General features: G+C 36.9%; 1 protein-coding gene across 6 annotated transcripts; it reads right to left on the bottom strand.

The window, feature by feature from the left end:
- Positions 1 to 749: 749 nt before the first annotated feature.
- On the bottom strand, positions 750 to 16,587 carry LOC103720992 (D-xylose-proton symporter-like 2). Of its 6 annotated transcripts, none has more exons than XM_039121905.3 (15): positions 16,288 to 16,587; positions 16,132 to 16,189; positions 15,876 to 15,967; positions 13,619 to 13,697; positions 12,952 to 13,011; positions 12,778 to 12,844; positions 12,563 to 12,687; positions 10,070 to 10,171; positions 9,613 to 9,981; positions 9,030 to 9,077; positions 8,876 to 8,938; positions 7,794 to 7,874; positions 6,403 to 6,501; positions 2,727 to 2,864; positions 750 to 1,252 (listed from the first exon to the last, which is right to left on the bottom strand). In XM_039121905.3, exons 2-15 carry the CDS (start codon positions 16,180 to 16,182, stop codon positions 1,121 to 1,123), a joined length of 1,506 nt encoding a protein of 501 aa, XP_038977833.1. In that variant the 5' UTR covers positions 16,183 to 16,189; positions 16,288 to 16,587; the 3' UTR covers positions 750 to 1,120. The 6 variants fall into 6 exon arrangements, with proteins under 6 accessions (XP_038977833.1, XP_088580099.1, XP_088580098.1 ...); XM_088723973.2 differs by having other exon boundaries at positions 16,126 to 16,189; positions 16,288 to 16,470; XM_088723972.2 differs by having other exon boundaries at positions 873 to 1,252; positions 12,563 to 12,844; positions 16,288 to 16,534.
- Positions 16,588 to 19,814: the final 3,227 nt, after the last annotated feature.

Raw genomic sequence — 19,814 nt, forward strand, 5'->3', positions numbered from 1 at the left:
GCTGGCTGCTTGCTGGTCATCCTTCAACTGCCAATAGTAAGAAATATTCCTCAGCGAGGGTCAGATGATTTCGTTTACATATATCCTTGGCTAAATGTACCCTTTATTTATGTCTTCAGTACATGATACATTTCTAGAAATTGCCAAGATATGGTTAATGGCGTTATTTGAGGGCTGTGTTATGCAAAATTTAAGACCCTTATCTCCTGGTAAATAATATTTTGTTTTTCTTTGGTTTTATTAGCTCAAAACCTACAAAGCTGCATCAATTTGGCATTTCTACCATCATCAATGCCCTCGTTGTCAACATTTCAGCTGTCTGCTTTATTGATTCACTAGCTGATCAAAATATGCCATACTGGGGAGAGCCTTCAAAGAGAACATAAAATGGATTCCATTTGTTCTGTGCTGTGAAGTATCTTGAAGAAATATGCCATTTGACATAATCAGAGCTGCAAATGAGATGAGCCTTGCTCTGCTGTACCAAGAAGAAGTAAAGGTTTAGGCCACCATCTCATTAAGCAAATCTTTGGACAAGTCTGTTCTTGCACTTGTTCCTTTAAAAGCTGGTAACTGTTCTGGTGGTCACACCATGTGCGTATTTAGCACTTCCAATACATATTCCTTTAAGCTGGCGAATGTTCTGGTGGTCACACCAAAGGTCGATGGGTGAGCTAGACCCGAAGCCCCAACAGAATTGTCAGAGAAATAGAATCATGTGTGCACAACTAACAATAACAACCACCGAATAGCCAACATATTATTTGCATTCTCCTAGTATTATTCGATTTGTTGTTGCTCACAAGGAATACTTCGTTGACAACTCAGACAAGTAACTCAAACATCTAGATGTAATTTGTGACAATACGATGGATACAGAAATGTAATTTGTGACTGTACTGATTAGATGCATCCAAGCTGTCGTTGATGATACTTAAGTTATTGTTGATTAACAGACAGAAGTAGCCTGAACACATATAGTTGTTTTAAATATAAGTTCTCAGCAAGGGGATATGATACCCTGCAAAAGAGACATTTAACTGTTTAGAGGACAAAATAGGATTCCGTCCGTCCAAAGCCCTCAGTTGCAGAATATTAACATGGCGTGGATGAGAGATCTCTATAAGATCTTGGTCTCAATGTCCTCCAGAGTGAGCCCTTTTGTTTCTGGTACGACAAAGAATATGAACACAAGAGAGGCTACTGCAATAACCCCAAAACCAGCAAAGAGGATACCAGTTCCTACCAAAGCCTGTCATAATAAAAGGTAAAGCAAGTGACATTAGATACATGAGGACTTACAGATAGAAGAAAAAAAAAGAAAGAGAGATCTGGCCGTCGCAGCTAACTATGACATATCAAAATTCCTGCACAGCAATCTATGCAGTCAATAGAGTCGATCATTTTTTTCTCTCAAGTCAATAACAGCTACCTGTATAGCACACTACCTCCCAAACTAAAAGTGGGAGAAAGCAAACACATCTGGGGAGGAGTATCTGCTTTTAAGAAAAGGCGGACAGCAGATATCAGGTGCCTGCAAGTGCTGCAGGCAGTCTATATAATTACTATGCAGTAAAAATGACATCACAAAGAGCGACACCGCGATTAAATAGTATGGAATCTAGATAACTGCCTTCAGTCAAGATGACTGCCAAAATTAGTCAGACTAGTCAATCAGTAACAACAAGATTATATTTCTAAATCTAAGCAAACCTTTTGAATATAACAATTGCTCTGTAGCAAGTGCAATGTCAGAAAAGTGGCAGCCATATTGAGCAGTCGGGCATGTTAATCACTACATTCAATCAAGATGGCTGCTAAAGTTGGTCAAATTAATCAATCAATCGAGACAGATGATTTCAAAAACTTTGGTTGGTTGCTCACTGTTACTGAAAGACAGTTCATAAGTGCGAGTACCATCCCAGCATTCACCAACTCGACACTGGATGACTGCTATCTCAACAATGTAACTAGGACTTTCATGCCACAAAGACAAACATGTGCTAATTAGAGGGGAAGAAAAAATAATTTGCACAAGTAAATAATTACACAAGTGCCGATGTATTATTCTGAGAAGGGACCTTTTCATGCTAATCTTTCTGAACATACTGAACTTACACCACACAAGTGAGAAATGCACAAAGTAATGTCCATATATACAACACATTATCTACATGCAGTATATTCAATGATGCTCCCTCCTGAAGTCTTAGCTCAGCCATAGTGTACACACAAAAAGTTTCTGATTAGGTACTTAAAGTAGTGAAAAGGAATTTTATACTTAGACATGCCTTTCTATTTATCTGTTTTGGAGCTTCTTTCATCTCTTTTTACGTATGAAAAGGCCTTCCTAGTCCCCTCAAAAAGAAAAGGCCTTTCTAAGTACCTAACATTGTCAACAATTCACTGGTGCCTGACAATTTGCTTGGCATGGTCATATGAAGTGCTGGTCCAAGTCTAACTCAGTCAACGGATTAGAATGCAACCAAGTGTTAGTGGGCACAATCATTAGTTCTCCATTCAATAGACAGATGAGAATACAGTACACGTTCAACTGATTTCTACCAGCCCAATGACATTATACATGTGCACATGCATCAACGTTTTTTAAATATGCAATCCTAAACACAGATTATTAATCCTGGAATATTTCTTAAGTGAGAAATTTACTAAGTCATGCATCATATAAAAGAGTGAAAGGAAAATCAGTTTAGCAGTATAAGTACCTCCAATGGTGAGAACGAAAAAGTCACCAATGCATTTGAAGCAAAGTTTACGAGCACTGCTATACTTAATCCACGCCCTCTTAGTCGTAAAGGGAAAATCTCTGAAATCATCAGCCAACCGATTGGACCAAATGACAACTGCAGAATGAATCTTCATAAGAAAGTTGCACGCCTAAAAATTCCTGACATGCAAGGATACAGAGACAGTAGCTTGCATGCACACATCCTCTAATTCAAACAAGCATTTTGTGTATTGATGGTACTCAGATATACAACAAACATCATCAACATTATTAAAGGTTTTGCAGAAGAGCAAGTTTCACTGTATATACAGATGTGTGTGTGTGCACCTTCATGGGGAACTACTGTTGTTTTCAAATATGCTTCTTGCAGGTAGGTTTGCCAGCTGGTTGCGAGTAGGTCCATTGCTCAACCAATTCCTCTTGCTCTACCTAAAAGAGGCTCCTAGCTAAAGTTGTCCTGTCCTACTTCAAAACCACAGGGCGCGTGCTATGGCTTTTCTACTTCCATTTTGGTCGAACTGGAATAGTTGAGAACAAAGTGGCAAATGGGTGCATAATGCATGATCTAAATTCATGATCTATATAAATATGCATGGTTGGACTACATACTTTACATTAACTCCTTGAAAAAAGTAGTTAATGATTCAAAATCAACAATAGTCTATCCAAATTCACGATCCAAATCATTGAACATGATCTAAACTATAAACAATGCCTAGAAACCAAAATTCAAGTATTTTTGTGGTCCCTAAATGGATGGATATGATAGCATGATAATATATTTTACTATGATTTGATCATCAAAACCTAGTGAATTTAAATCTAATCCTCTTAAGATATGTAGATCATGATCCATAAAGTGGTATATTATCGATCCAAGATGTTAATTCTGTTTGATTAAATAAAACTGCACAGAGCTATTATTGTTTGTTGATACATATTTTTAAAAGTACTAAATGGACATGCAAATGTGCACAAAACAGTGCACTTGCAGCCCCATGCTGCTGTGCATCCTACAATTAATGTGTTAAAATGAAACAATATATATACATTAAATTTGGGATGTGGCAACATGAGCTTGCAAGTGCAGTGCTTTGTGCACGAGTATGTGCATCTACCACTCCTCTATATAGTTTAACAAAAGCTGCCTTTTGTATTGTAGGGGTCCCTTGTCCTGTATAGTAACTTTATAGAAGTTATATAATTATTGTTATAAAATTTGATAATATAAGTTTTACCAAATATTTTCATGGGTCGACTGCTTATTTCTTTTATTATTATTATTATTATTATTTTACTCTGAACAATACTTTGTAAGTTAGGAAAGGGAAAGACAGACTAAACCAATACTTCAATGTACTGAACATTTTGAACTTTTTGATAGATTAAGTAAAAAGATAACCAGACATATATTTTGGGATGTAGAAAATAAACAAATTGATCGGAGAACATAAAGATTGGAATTGAAAAAAAATCATGCACTATTGCATATATTATCGCAGCAAAATATTCCATAAGAGTACTTCAATAACACATAAGATAACATCTAAATTGAATGTTTGATCACTTGATCACCCTCTAGAGCTCTGGTTAAGCTTTCCTGACATAGTCATTTAAAAGTCTCCTACTTATTACATTTCACAGACCTTCGTTCATATCCTTGCTAAATTCATCTTGCATAAGGTAGCCTCCTCATCTTGCAATAAATGTTTCTATTCAGATGACAAAACACAACCTAAGAAGATTCTAGAAGCATTTCCAAATTATTCAATCTAATCTTATTTTTGGTAAAGAATCTATCATCATTAATGCTGCCATCCTTTTCCTTTTTGTGCTAGAGTGTAGAAAGCAATTGCTTTTGATGAGCACTTAACCAACAGATTTATTAAGGTCATAGTCAAAAGCATCTCCACTAAAATTGCAGACTGCACACACTAATTGAGAGAAATAGTGCGGAGAACATAATTTTCAAAAGCATATCGATCTAGTTTTTCGTAATCCCCAACAATATATATGAGAGAAAAAAAAAATAGAAGTGGAAAAATGGATTTTGCCTTACATATTTTGCCTTTCATTGCAATATGATTATTTATCATACATTCACCAGGTATTGGATAATGCATTTTTTCTGCATCTGCTGCCCTAAAATCCACATAGTTTCAGGATTAGACAATTCTTACAAAAACAAACTTGCCATAGATCATCTCAAAACTCTTCAAGATTAGAAAATTCTAAATCTTAAAGACAGAGGTAGACCGTTTCCATATGCCTTGCCTTGCTTCAGATTCTTAGCACCATATGCACATGACTTTGCACAATTACAACTTCCAATTGCCATTCCAAGCCTATTTGCTAATTTATGTCTTTACCAACTGATTAACTATTCTACTTTATTGCTTGTTAACTTCATTATTCAACTAAAAGTGAACCTACTTTGAGCATTTGGTTTACCTGAAGAAGTCACCATTTTAGAGGTTCACTCAATATCCAAATAACCCCCCATGGACCCTTAAGAGGATGGGTCACCTTCAACGTCGGCGGAACCGGCCCGAACCAGGCGGTTCCACCCATTTTGAACCGTACCCGTGGCTTACCGGTACGGTTCCGACTCCAAAAAAGGAACGCGTTCCCGGAGCCGGAGAAGGAGAAGAAAAGAGAGAGCGAGCGGGGGAGGGAGGGCGAGGGAGAGGGAGAGGATGCCAGCGGAGGGCCAATGGAGGCTGCGAGGGGGCTGGCGCTGGGGAAGAAGGCCTGCTTAAGCGGTCGACCCCTATTTCGAACCGTCGGACTCCGTCGGGCTCCGCCGGCGTCCCTCCCTCCCCCGCTCTCTCTCTCTCTCTCTCTCTCTCTCTCCCTCTCTCACTCTCCCTCTCCCCTGTCTGTTCCGCTGTGTCGGTATGGGCCCGAAAAACCGGTATGGGTCCGGTACTGATTCCTCCAACCTTGGTTACCTTTACAGTGACTTATCATATTGTATTCATTGTCCTCTGTGGCTTTATTATGGCTGGTATTATGCTCTATTTACTCTTTCCAATATCATATGAGTCTCCTTTGCACATCCCATATTATAAGCATAATAATTTCATGCCTCCTCTTTAGCTTAGCCACTTTGGCGCTACTCAGTGCCATAACCTCTCCCTAATGGTCATGTCCCATTAAACATCATCTACTCCTATTCTTTAATTTTAACACCTAAGCCATCATTAACCAAGTCATTCTACATAGTTTACGTCTCTCATATGCCATCCCTCGTCCCTACCTTTTGAATCTGTTACATTCACTAAGACCGTTGCTCTTTCTTGTCGAAATTTCTACGTGCACGATCCACCTTCATTTTCAGAGGGAGGCATCCTAGATATCTTGTAAAGTATCCTACAGTGTTATATCAAGACTAAGTTGCCACATCTCTTTTAACAATAACAAATTATTTATTATTTAAGGTGCATGCCTCAAGTTACATCATCAATTTAGAATGCACTATGTAAAAGGAATCCCATGAGCAAGAAACGACTTTTTGCTGAGGAATGTAGTAAATTTAACATAGAGGAGAAGAATATCCAGACAGATAGCTACAGCCAATGAGCCCATTTATGAAGTAGACCATCAGAAAAGTTTTCATATTTTCAGGCAATAAAATTGGCACAAATAAATACCTGATAGCAACCAACATATAGCAGCAATGCAATTACGGCCACGAATGCTGAATCCTTAAATAAGGTGTAATATGAAGATAGTAAGAACAAAGAGATTACCTGCAGCATCGCAAGGTTATATCTTTAACAACAGATAAAAATAGTGTAGCCAATGACATCTCATAAAGTATAATAGGATTTCCACTTTTCTTTAGAGATTTATTCAAGCAAATACAGGACATAGCCCACTTACTGACATTTGGACAGATTACAAGTTTTAGTACCTCAGAACAGGATACCAAGATGGTGTTACAAAAGTTCCAGATCCTCATTCGCATGTGGGCACTATGTGTCAACAATTAAAAATGCCAAGTTCTCTAACACAAAAGTGATCTATGCATCAGGTGATTTGTCTCAGCCTTATGCAGACCACTTGTACTGTTGTGTAACAACTCATTCAAATATAGTGAAACATGAAAGCTTAGTATATGTGCATGCATGTAAGTATAATAAAAATATCTTCAAATTATTCTCAATAAAGGAATTGATCAAGATATTTTTTCTATAGGTACTTATTCTTAATCTATTCATCGTTTTTACAACTTATTTACAAACCAGTCGCAATTAATTGAAGAAAATTTTATTAATTATAAGTGTTATACGTTGTTGCTGGGGGTGTTGTTTTTGTGGTTATTTATTGTTCTCACATCTCTCATATTTGCTTTCATCTTTAATTATCCAAACTTCCAAAGCATTTCCTTGCTTTTAACAATTTTTCCACATTTTTCCCAAATTCCAAATCTTTACATAATCAGTCAAACTGTTCACAAATGCTGACCTTGTGAGTATTTATGTGCATGTAGATAATCAACTCTAAACAAGGTATTATTAATATAGTTTACAAACCCACAATAAGCATTGTTTGTCTCTGAATATAAAAAAGGCGCAAATATCACTGATCTATTACTTCACTTGAAATCTTGAACTTATAGAAAACAGTGTTCACTTGATTGAAGAGCAGTCCTTTATACTTAACTGTGATTACATAATTGCATGCCTGTGACTACATAATTGCATGCACAATTTACACAGATCATAGGATGATTTGAGCATCTTATTAGTCAAATGGTTTGCATAAAAATTGCTCGGATGAAATGGCCATGGCAGTTGTTGCATATTTCGAAATCAACTTTCCATTGACATGATGGATTTACATTAATCTGTCACATTATGGCATTGGTTAGTTATAAACTTTCAATTATTTTCTTTTTTTCTTTTTAAATATATGGATACAAGACTTCACTTCAATCTGAATCTCTTCCTCATTCCTCAAACATGAATGAAGTTTGAGGAGGCCTTCTCGACTTAGACTCATTACAACTATAATATAGCTGTTAGTCCAGGCAACTTACTATCCCACTAACACCTCCGATCAGTAAAGGCCTTCTGCCAACTCTGTCTACCACAAGAACAGCAATCCCAGTCATAACTAGCTACAAAAACGAAAAGAACTATTAGAACCTGGCAATAAAATAGAGACCAAGCACAAATTAATTGTGTTTGGAAAAAATCAAAACTTGCGGAGATAATTTCACAAATAATATCCTAAAAGAAAATTTTAATTTTCACAAAATAAACTCACACACAGACTACCTGTAAGTAGAAGAAGAAGATGGCCTTCAGTTTGACAAAAACAGTTAAAAGGCCAATAAACCAATATCACTGGTTTTGACTAAATTTAAACCAAGAAATTTTAATGCAGGCTTGTAGTACACCAAATAATATGAAGCCATCAATTACATATAAAAGGTTGGACATGTGAAGTCAGGGCTCACGAAAGTGAAGCCTCCAAATCCCTGTGCTTATCTCATGGGAAGGGAGTCCAAGTGACCTCCTCATTTTTCCTTCATGTTCAATGTCTAAAAAACTGGGAGTCCCGCATTTGCCGGACTCCTCTGAAGCCCCCAATATACCCCAAAAAAATATTTAACTCGTGATCAGGTTCTCTTAGAAAAAAATCTGCAAGTGCTGACAAAAGCTAGTATATTTTAAGTTTGCGCCAAATGCAAGAAGCCATCAAAACAATTGATTGTATGGTATAACCAAATTTAGTGACTAACCAAAAACACAAATGCACAATTAACTTTTTCAGATATCATGTTTATCCATGTCAAAATTTAAACCAGTAAGATAATTCACAGATATTACAAGTTTCAACAAGAAAATATTGCTATATATAAGGAGAAAGGCAAGCCAGGATAAAGCAAAAATGCTCCAGCATAGCAACCATTGCTTTACGACTTGCTGGTTAATTGTGCAACAGAGTGAAACCATATCTAATAATTATTCAAGCAACTACTCAACACATTCTATGCACAAGCAAGGTGCTTTAAGCTAAATAAAAAAATGCTAGGCATACCAGGTTGCCACTGTAAAGTTTTGTGAAGGGATCAATATGCAGTTATTCAGTTTTTCTTATCCAAGAGGTATCTACCTTCAGGAGACCAAGAAGAACTGAGACGCGCGTAGCATCAGATGCTGCAGAAAACCCTGCACTCTGCCAACATAAAATGCATTAGTTTGAACAACCTGTAAATTTACAGAATGACAATATTCCCAAGTGATAAATTAGCACAGGGTGGGAATACCTGAAGGATTGTTGCAGCATAGTACAAGACACTTGGTTGCCCTGTGACCTGATATGCAAGAAAATAGTGGGCAATCATAACTTGATAGGGGTGGTAATTTATGTCCTAACCCATCAACCTGACCTGCAAACAACCTGATTTAAGCATGTTCGGGTTTGACATAAATGGGTTTGGGTCATAAACAGGTCAACCCATCTAGACCAATTTATAAAATGGGTCAGGTTGAACTTCAACTTGTTTAACCCATTTTGATCCATTTAATAATTGGGTCGGATCATAACCAAACCCATTTAACTCATTTAAATCCATTTAATCCGTTAAAATCCCACTTAACCTGTTTAACTTTACTTGACCTCTTTAATAAACAGGTTATGCAGATCAGGTCAGATTTAGATCTGAATTTTTGACTTGTTGAATAAATAGGTTGCGTTCGGGTTGATGAATTTCTAACCTAACCTGCATCCAACCTAACCGGACCTAATTGCCACCCCCACATAATGACTTTTAATATTGGAGACGTAGAATTGACAGATCAACTTGAACATTTGATATCAAATTAAGAAATGTAAGAACTGTACAAGACCTGCTGAAAGAAAACCAGTCCAGCACCAATTATTAGGGCTTTCAGGCATTTTCCCTGAAAAATCTCACTTAATGTTACTTGTTTCTCTTGATCAGAATAAGAGAGTTCATCCAGAATTGAATCAACTTGTTCTGAAGCTGAACTATCAATAGCTTGACCCCTCAGCTGACACAAACAACAAACAGCAAATTCTTTAGCCTCTGGCATGTTTCTTTTGCCCTGTATAGCACATAAAAGCAGCCATCGAGGTGACGGTGGCAGCCACCACATTCCAATTCCCATTATCAAAGATACTGGGGCACTAGTAGCATACATATAGCGCCATCCAGCTACCAAATCAACAAATAGGCTGCCAGCTATGTAACCAAACTGCATAAAAGGCCATAATGAAAAGTATTCATTAGTTCAATAGATTGAAAATTTAACTAAAATACGACTCCGGTATCTCTATACTTACAAGCATTCCAATAACTATAAAGAACTCCTTCAAGGAGATAAGTATGCCTCGAATTTGACTTGGAGCAGTCTCCGCAATATACATTGGAGCAGCATGCATAGCCTATAGAATGGCCAATGCTATTGGTATATTCACAAAATAATGGATGTGTGAACAGCATTCCAAAAAAAAGAAGTAAGGATAATATCTGCTTTAGTTGTTGATATTGCTAATTTGCATTAGTAAATAATAAACAAATGCTATTAGTATATTCACAAAATAATGGATGCATAAACAGTGTTCAAGAAAGAACTAAAGACAATATCTGCTTCAGGTATAGATATTGCTAATTTGCTATTTGCATTTAAAAATACCTGATATCATCTGGGGAAACAAATCAAGAAAATAATGCATGCGCAGTCCAGTGCTTAAAAAAGTACCAAGTTTAGATATTGCCATTTGTTCATCATTGAAAAAAAATCGATATGTTATGGTACTTAGACATTAAAATTCTCTGACTTAGTTACCTTATGTCAGAAAGCAACTTCAAGTTATTCAAGTTCTGTGAATCACATGAGCATTTTGTCTTGAGGAACAAACCATTGGAGTGATGCATTAAGAATCAATTGATGGGAGCAGCAGATCAAACAAAGCATTACATATCAGCATTTTGTCTATATCCGACATCTCTAACAACCCTTTTAAAACTTATAGCTAATAGATTTAGAGTTTGCTGAGCATTAATTGAAAGTGTAACAATTTATCAGTATCTGCAACAATGTCTAACCAGTTGGATGGGAACAAGAAGTGCTTTGACACTATAAGTGATATCAATCTCACTTTTATTTTAAGAAAAACTACTTCAAGTAAAATGGATGGCACGAGAATTATAACAACTAACAGGCATGAGGACAATGAGGATGATGCCCAAACCAAAGTGTGTGCAACAAAGCCGAACAAGGTATGAGCCATCAGCGATTATATAGCACCCAGTTGTAATGTAAAAGCAAGATTTCATATCATTTTTTTTCCTTCATAGAAATAATTTATCAATATCACCATCCAATCAACACAAGTAAATACATAGAGTTCCAGTAGGAAGGGGAAAGAATCATGAGTAAGTACCAATTCCATGAAAATTTCGGAGTATGCACATGAGGCTTCATAATGAACATAGCAAACCAGTGAGCAGCATGCACAAAAATATACAATGTTTAGCCTGCTATACACACATGAAAAGAAAGGCCAGACATCAAGTGACAACACTAAGCTGGATCTTGAATTTAGTGAAGGGTCTGTGTTTCTTCATCTACAACCGATGTTGAAGATGTTCCAAATGAGTAGTGATTGCAATGATGGCGCTAATTAACATTAAGACAAAAATTTTAATGCTCCATAAGTAGCACAGGTGATAAAAATATTATCATACTGCTCTGGGCCCAGCATCAGCCCTCCAATTTACTGTTAGAGTTTTATTTGAGACCATAAATTGCATGACAAGGGTAGAGTGAGGCTATATGGGCCTCTTCAAACAGAACACCATGAAAACAAGGCATTCTTCATCTCCATCTAGTAAGAAGGCTGAGCAGGGAAGAGAACATGGTTGTCTCCCACTGTAAACCTATATTTTCAAAGAAAAGACCCTGGCACTGGTGAAATGATTGCAAGAAAGAATAAAAGTATCAAACAAAATGCATGATAATAAAGATAGCAATGGATCAGATTAGGATAGAGACACAAGCATGCAGGGAGTGGCAATAGGACCACGGTCCAAGGACGGGAAAATGGCTAGGAGCAATGCATCAGAGGTAAAATCATGAGAAAGGAGAGCCATTCAGCATAAATGAACAAAGTCATAAAAACAAGCACAAGAAAAAAAATGCAACATGACCAGCGAACAGCACAAGGAAAACAATAAGTTAAATTCTAAATCAAAGAAGAAAAAAAGAAGAATGAAGAAATGGTATAAATGGAATACCATATAATAAATCAAAATTACAGGGAAACAAGCCTGTCCCAGCAAGTATTTCAATGACAGCTTAAGATTTCCAATAAACCAAACTATAAAAGTCTTCTAATGTAGACCTTAGATATACAGAAACGACACCATATATACATAAAACTATCAAATACTGGGTGAGACAAAATTACATAAGAACTGGATAAAGTTTGTCCAAAAAATATACCTAAAGCCTCGGGTTACTTGCTAACCTCTATTTTACAATTTAGCACCAAAATCTTAAATAGATCTTTGTAATAATAAATCGTATAAACTAATGTCCACGTGTCAAGTTATGCCTTCTGGAGACTTGCTAGTACATTTTGATAGTATATAACAGACATCTTTAACAGCATCAGATGGAAACATTCTATTAATTAGGAGGAAATCAATTAGCCAAGATAGGTAACTCCAACAATTAATTAGCATCTTGGAATTATCCCTGCATATTTACTTCAGAAAAGATAAAAATGCGTACATAAATAGCTAAGCTAAAGGATGATGAGCTCAATTACCAATCCAATTCCTATACCATAGACAAAGCGTCCAACCACCATAACAGGGAAGTCAGGAGCCAACGCTGTTAGTAGAGCTCCAACAAAATATAGAACAGAAGAGAGAATTAACTCCCTTCGTCGCCCTTCAATTAAATTTAACAGTTTATTAGATTCGACTATATAGTAATATTGGTAATAAAGTATCAAAAGCATATGAAGCAGAGGTGACAAACCTAAAAAATCAGCTACAGTAAATGCCAAAACAGAACCAATCAAGGCACCATAGAGTGAACCACTGACCTGCAATGTTCACATCAAAGGGGCTATTACATAACAAAATTTTAAAAAAAATAAATGAAAGTACAACTAGTCTTATGATAATGTAATATAATATAATAGCAACTCACCACAAGCCCGATTTCCAATGAGGATAAGTCGTACCATGTTGTCCCGCTTAACGTGGATGACTGCAGAAAGAGTTTCTTAGTATACCAGGATTTTGAAAACCACAACAAGTAATATGACTTGAGGTTTGGCAAAAAGAGATGTAGACTAGATCTTGCATCCCTCTTCCATTGAAAGGAAGTTCCATGTTAGAAGCTTCAGAGGTTTTACCCAACCGTCTGGCATTGGTTATGTTTCTATTGTTTCTGTAAAAACAATTTGTGTAGCTCTCACCAGCATTCTCAAAAAACAAAAAAGCAAAAAGAAAAGAAAAAAAAGGACAGGAAAAGAAAGGAAAAAATATTTGAAGATAAGAGTTAGGACAAATGCACTTTGAACAAGGACCACAGTGCAACTCAGTACAGCTGAAAAGTGAGATATGAACTGCTAGTTAACTAGATATAAACAGTTAGAGATATTGATTACAAAATTCTAGTAAACTTTGTATGTTCTGTAATATGGAATAATCAGCATAGAAAGCAAATTATTTACAATATACAAGACACATGACATACCCGGTAAAAAGCTTCTCATTCCAATACTACCTAAATAAGCCCAGAGAACACACTATTTGACTTTCTATTACATTCTAATGAATATAAAACTTAAATGTCAAGGACATAGCAATACCTCCACAGAAATTGTAGCACCAGATGTAGCACCAATGTCATAACCATAAAGTGCTCCTCCTAAAGCTGGGAATAAAAACCTAAAAATTCAAGTAGTCACTTATAAAATTATTAAGAAAGAGATATTTTAAGAATGGCATGCTAAATTTTTAAGTGAACCAATAAATTGATCATTTGGTCCTAAGTTAATAACCCTGGCAAGAAATGAAAATGCAATTTATTGATATTTTGAAAATTAAAACCCACCCCTTCATTGTATGTTATTGCATAAGGATTTCTGATTCTAAAGCTATCAACCAACGTATGTCACACTCACCTGATAAAGATACGACTTTGGTAGAGCTCAAGATTAGTGAGACTTTAAGGAACAAGAGAAAAGATGAATATTCTCATCTACAATTAGTAAGCATTATCCCTTTATGAAAGAGAAGATAAAAAGAAGCAAATTTTCTATGAGAATAGAGAAATATAAGCTTGTAAGAGAATTGAATTGCAAAAAGCTTTTACCAGAAAGGACATGAGTTTTTCATTGAAGAAAACAATAAGAAATAAGAACTCGGACACTAAAATAGTTTAGAACCATTAAAGCTAGTAAAACCTATAAAATATACAGGACTTATTAAAGTTTAGCTGATGCATGCCTATATGTGGTGACACATGGCTGTAAGACTTGATATGATTTGTCATAAGATATGGGCTTGTATGTCCATTCTATTGTAGTATATAACAATGTGACAACACTACATTGGTATACCAAATAATAGACCACGTTCCAGGAAAAATGAGAATGTAGAATAAGTTGGATAAAACTTTGCTTGTTGTTTTAAAGGAAACTCTTCAGTCGATCCAGGAATTATTTTAGAAAGTGTTAGAACAATCAAGTGACTGAAATTCGAGAGCAACCCCAAACAGTTGATACAAGGTAGTTATAATTATTGTTGTACATGAATGGTCAGAGGAGGAAGTGAAGTGGAAAATATAAGTTAAAAACAACTCTCCAGCTAAGGGTGTTCATAATCAATTTACTTATTAAGATAACCCTTTCCCTCATATTCAATTCGACAAAGATCTCCTTTCATGGTTGATACTATATTTGGTTGAACTAATATTTGATGAAGAATGATGACCATGAGCTCTTCCCTCTTTTGTGCTCAATGGAGTTAAGAGCGGTAGACTATTTTTCCACCACAGAGGGGGTGCTTAATGTGCATAGTAGTATTAATGTAAAACAGACCCCAAAAACACATAAAAGCTGGAAACAGTCATAGCCTAACCAAAAAATAAAAAGAAAGAAAGAAAAGAAAAGAAAAGATGCTAACATGTTTAGACAGACCTGCCAAGGGTTGAACTTTTGCTACAAGAAGCTGCTGTGGACAACGTTATATAATTCATAAGTGGTAACAGGAACACTAATTGGAGTAAGTACATAGAAAAAATTTGATACTTAAGATCAAGGAAGAAGATGTTTCATTATAAAGTCAGAAGGCAGATGACAGTGTCATAAAATTCCCCACCCAACCCCTAACAAACCAAGAATTTAGGGTGCCATTCATAAAAGAACTAACATCAAGTTGACAGTCTCATAAACGTGTTCTCAATCCTCCTGGAGCTTTCCTTAGATTGGGATCCATAGAGGTCCCAAGATTGATTGTACAGAGCCTAGTATCATTAAGATGGCAATAATAGACATAAAAAAGGAAAAATGCATTAATTATTGTTCTTGTGGAGCTTCAAAAGACCACCTGATGCATGGATCCAAAAGAAACTATCTGCTAGTATTATCAAGCTGGTAATTTTGATGCAAAAAATGGATGAAGAGTGCATAATGACTAAATTTTTCACTCGAGGAACAGAATAGATGAAGGATTAAATCACACGCCGGACAGCACATTAGTGCAACATTAACAAAAGCGAGCATCATATTCAATCATCTCAATATTATCAAGAATGCACCAAATTATCTAATTTTCCACTTCAGTGATACAGTGTTACTTCTTTAGCCCAAGCAAAAATTACTGGTCAAAGAAGCACTCAAGAGCTTATCTAACAGAAACGAAGCACTCCAAAGAACTAGAAAAAAATGTGTTTCCATTTGCAAGAATAAAGATCCAAGTACAAGGAGCGATTCCCTTTCAATTAAATCAAAGTACTCATCACATACGATGCGCAAAACTAATCAAAACTCAAACCAAGAACCAATAAAAAGAAATACTGTATCAAGCCAAACAGTAATCACCAACAGAGTTTGATATACTCACGGAAGAATTGCTGCACGTACAGAATAGCTCTCACAGGATCTATCACTATTAATTAAAGGCTCCGTTGCACTGTCTATTTCCCTCCCCGTTACCTATTCCATGCATTGAGGAAAACAAAAGGGGGAAAAGGGAAAAACGTGAAACCCAAACTAAGTATTACCTAAAATTGAAACCCCAAGAAAGTATAAAAGATCCTACAATCTAATCCAATCAGAAAGAATTCAAGAAAATCAAGAAGACAAAAGGGTACCCTTACGTCTTTTCGATGAACCCTAGGCAGCTCAGGATCTGAGGTCGCCGATGCCATTTCACGGCTGAAACAGAAGGGAGGGAGAAAGGAAAGGAAAAAAAAATGTTAGCACGGATAGATCGATCGAGAACGGAAGAGGAGAAGGCGAGGGATTCGACTCACGGCAAAAGAGAAGAACTCCGACTTCTTCTGGATGGAGCTACGGTTGGTGGGGTTCGAATAGCTCGAGAGGGACGACGGAGAGTGGAGAATTGGAAAGGAAAGCTGGCATGAGCGCGGCGTTGTTTGATCGGACCGCTCCATTTAAAATGATCGCCTTTCAAGAATTAAACATACGCGGCCCCCGGCGTGTCCCATGAATCAGTAATCAGCTTTATCCGTTACTTTTTGGGACAGGAAACGGGGCCGCGCGGCGTTACGTGGCCTTCTAAAGTTTTAAGGCATCTGACGAGCCACACCATTAATGCTTCTGGGCCGCAGCCCCACGGCCTTTCTCGAAGGTTGGAAAATCGATGTGTGTGAAAGATAATGGGGTGGGACCCGCAAAAAAAGATCAGCGTGCGGAAGATAGAGGGGGCACGTCGGATGGGTTATCAACGCTATCGATTTCGTCGGGTCTCTTTAGATATCGAAATTTAGGACCAGCGAGATGGTGACGGGGAACTAAGCGTCCAAGTGCAACCTAACAAGAATCAGGTCGTTCTTCTGCCGGAGTGCAAACACGGATCTCCAGGCGCCGATAGAGGATATAGATGGCTGAGATTGCGCGCCTAGTGGCTTGAAACGGTAGCGGCTAAGATACGACTGATTAATCTCACAAAAAAAAAAACCGCAAAAAAGGAATAACATCCAAATTATAATATCTATTTATCTAGTCTACTAAATATAATAGTAAATATTTTAAAAGTTATCTCATAAACCGATTCTAAAACCTTACACCAGTCCTCTTTAAAAATTGAAAATAATAAATAGTTTATATAGAGGGAGAATATTATAAATATGTGCATCATATGTACTTGGCTCTAGTCATTATAAATATTATAATGAAAATTGCTTTGTCAACTAGTCCACATTAGTTATAAGTCGGATCCACTCTGCTCCCATTTGTAACAATTTAGGACCTTACCTAAAATAGTTAATCAGAAGGTATTATTTGAGTTTCTTCATTATGTATAAGTACCTAAAATCTATCCGACGTATAATCGATATGGGATTAAACACACGCCTGCATGATTGCCCCCACCCTATATGCCTTATTTGTCTCCAAAACCTCTCACATTTGTTGGTTGTTTCTAAAACATCACTCACATGTCTTGGAATTATTTTAACATTTATCTATAGTTATGCAGCATGTTGAGCTTTCAAGTAAATCAAATTATTCACTGTCTCTCCCTTAAATATTATAGACATGTCCGGTTGGCACAACATTCTACGTTACAACCTCCTATCCTAACTGCAACTCTAGATGGCTCCTGACATCTAGGGCTGTTAATGAGTCGAGCTGCTCGAGCTCGGCTCGGTAAAAGCCCGACTCAAGCTCGGCTCTTTAGTCAAACGAGCCCGAGCCCGAGCCCAATATGAGGCTCGTTTACATCCGAGCCCGAGCAGCTCACGAGCCCAAACGAGCTCTAGTCTCCCACTGAAAAATCTTATTTCAGCACCATAATTCATAAAAATCTGATCACATAGAGAAAAATAGCATGTTATCGAGCCCGAGCCCGATTACGAGCCCGAGCTCGGACTCGTTCTGGAGCTCGTAATGGAAACGAGCTTTATGAGCTCAAACTCGAGCCTTTGTTTTGCCAAGCAAACTCGAACTCGAGCCCAATACAGAGCTCGTTACCGAGCACAAGCCCGAGCTTCTGTGAAACGAGCCGAGCCGAGCTCTCCCAGGCTCGGGCTCGGCTTGTTAACAGCCCTACTGACATCTCATATGAAAATTCCTTTTTCACTCAAGGCTCCAAGATATGCCACAGATTGCACCACAACCTTAACGCCTTAGCGATTGATAGCAAGTGAATTATAAAAATACAGCAGACAATACTAAACTTCTATGCAAATCCTGCACAGAGTTTTATCCCATGCAACCTGCCAAACCTTACATTTTGGTTTATGATTTTGTGATATCATGTAGAAAGGAGATGAACCCGGAGAACTTCGAGACTTTTTGTTTTCTGACTATATTGGATGTATTCATACCCGTGATGTATGAAATGCCTGTTTTAACAAAAAAAAAAAAAAAGAAAAAAAGGAGATGAACAGCCGGAGGCAAGCTTAAAACTCGACTGGTTCGTCCTAGAGATTTTAAAATGGAGTCCTGATAGATCGCACCTTTTATAAAAATGTGTGGTTAAGACTGGTATTAGGGGCCTATTCATTTTTGAAGATCAAACTTTATAGTTATTCAATCAAGATTATGTTTGTGAATCCAATAACTACTACCTGACAAATTAATGACCAATTGTTAGAGATCTTGCCCATCATGAAACACCAATAGTGCACTGCAAAATTAACATACTACGTCGCTAATGATAAATAAGGACATTGCCTTAATGGGTGTCCCAGTGCACTCTTTACTATTTCTCATACTGTTGCAATGTCAAAAGCAGCTCTCTTCCAAGGTTTAAAACTTGAATTCCACCAAAAAGGATACAATTAATAGATGCTTTGAAGCATCCGTCAGTCACATTTACTTTTTGGAGAATTTTACAGCAGCAAAATTGAATTCATTCTGTTTTTTTTTTTTAATATTTTTCTTTTATTACATGCAAGAGAGATGAGATTCAATATATGATGCTGCAAAACCTAACAAATCTAAGAAAATGCAGAAATAAGATGGAGGACAATGCCAGAATGAAAAATCCTATGATGTGGCTAAAATAAGTTACATAATCATGTGCTTCATTCGAAAAGCTCACCGAGTAAATTGTGGAACAAAGGATTGAAAGACTCATGAGAGGAAGGAGTTCTGATGTTACAATACCTGTCATAATCTAGAGTCTTGCAGCTATCCTCATAGGCCCTGTCATGAAGGCTCCATTTGACCAATCCACAAGACCAATGGCCATGGAGGAGCAATGCAACCAAATCATTCTGAAAAGCTTATTTAATGTTGCAGAAAATCATAATCCAAATATGCAGTAAAATAATCGCAAGTTGCTGTTTCAAAAGGTAAAAGTTCATTACATTTATTAGCACAAAATCATCCAGCCTGCACTAAAATTTCGGTTCAAATGTCTGGTAGACATGGCTAGAGGATGATCACACAGCGAGAAAAGCAATGCACTAAATTTTTTTTCCATGCCTTCAGCCTACTAGGGAAAGGAATTTTTTCAGCTTCTGGTGGGTTGCCATGGCTGTCCGGGTTTGAGAGCATGACCCTTGGAATGGTAGATGTACTCATCTCCCTCTCCTGAGAAGTCCTCTTTGTGCTCTACTCCATATCTTTTAGGTTTCAGCATCAAAAGCTGCCAAGAAATATAATATAAGCTGCTCAGCATTCATTTTGTATCACAGTTATTACAGTGTATTTTTAGCCTAAAAGATCCTTTTCTAATTTTTCTTACATATTTTGAGATGCAAGCGGACATGATTTTGATTTTTTAAATTGTATTACACTAAAAGATTAAAGCCTATCTACCAACATTTCCAAATGCCTGCATGTATCTGTACATTTGTGCTAGCCTTCT

Source organism: Phoenix dactylifera, chromosome 6 (genome assembly GCF_051530095.1).
Source record: "Phoenix dactylifera cultivar Ajwa chromosome 6, Ajwa_hap1_PhDact_Kaust_v1.1, whole genome shotgun sequence".
NCBI classification, from domain to species: domain Eukaryota; kingdom Viridiplantae; phylum Streptophyta; class Magnoliopsida; order Arecales; family Arecaceae; genus Phoenix; species Phoenix dactylifera.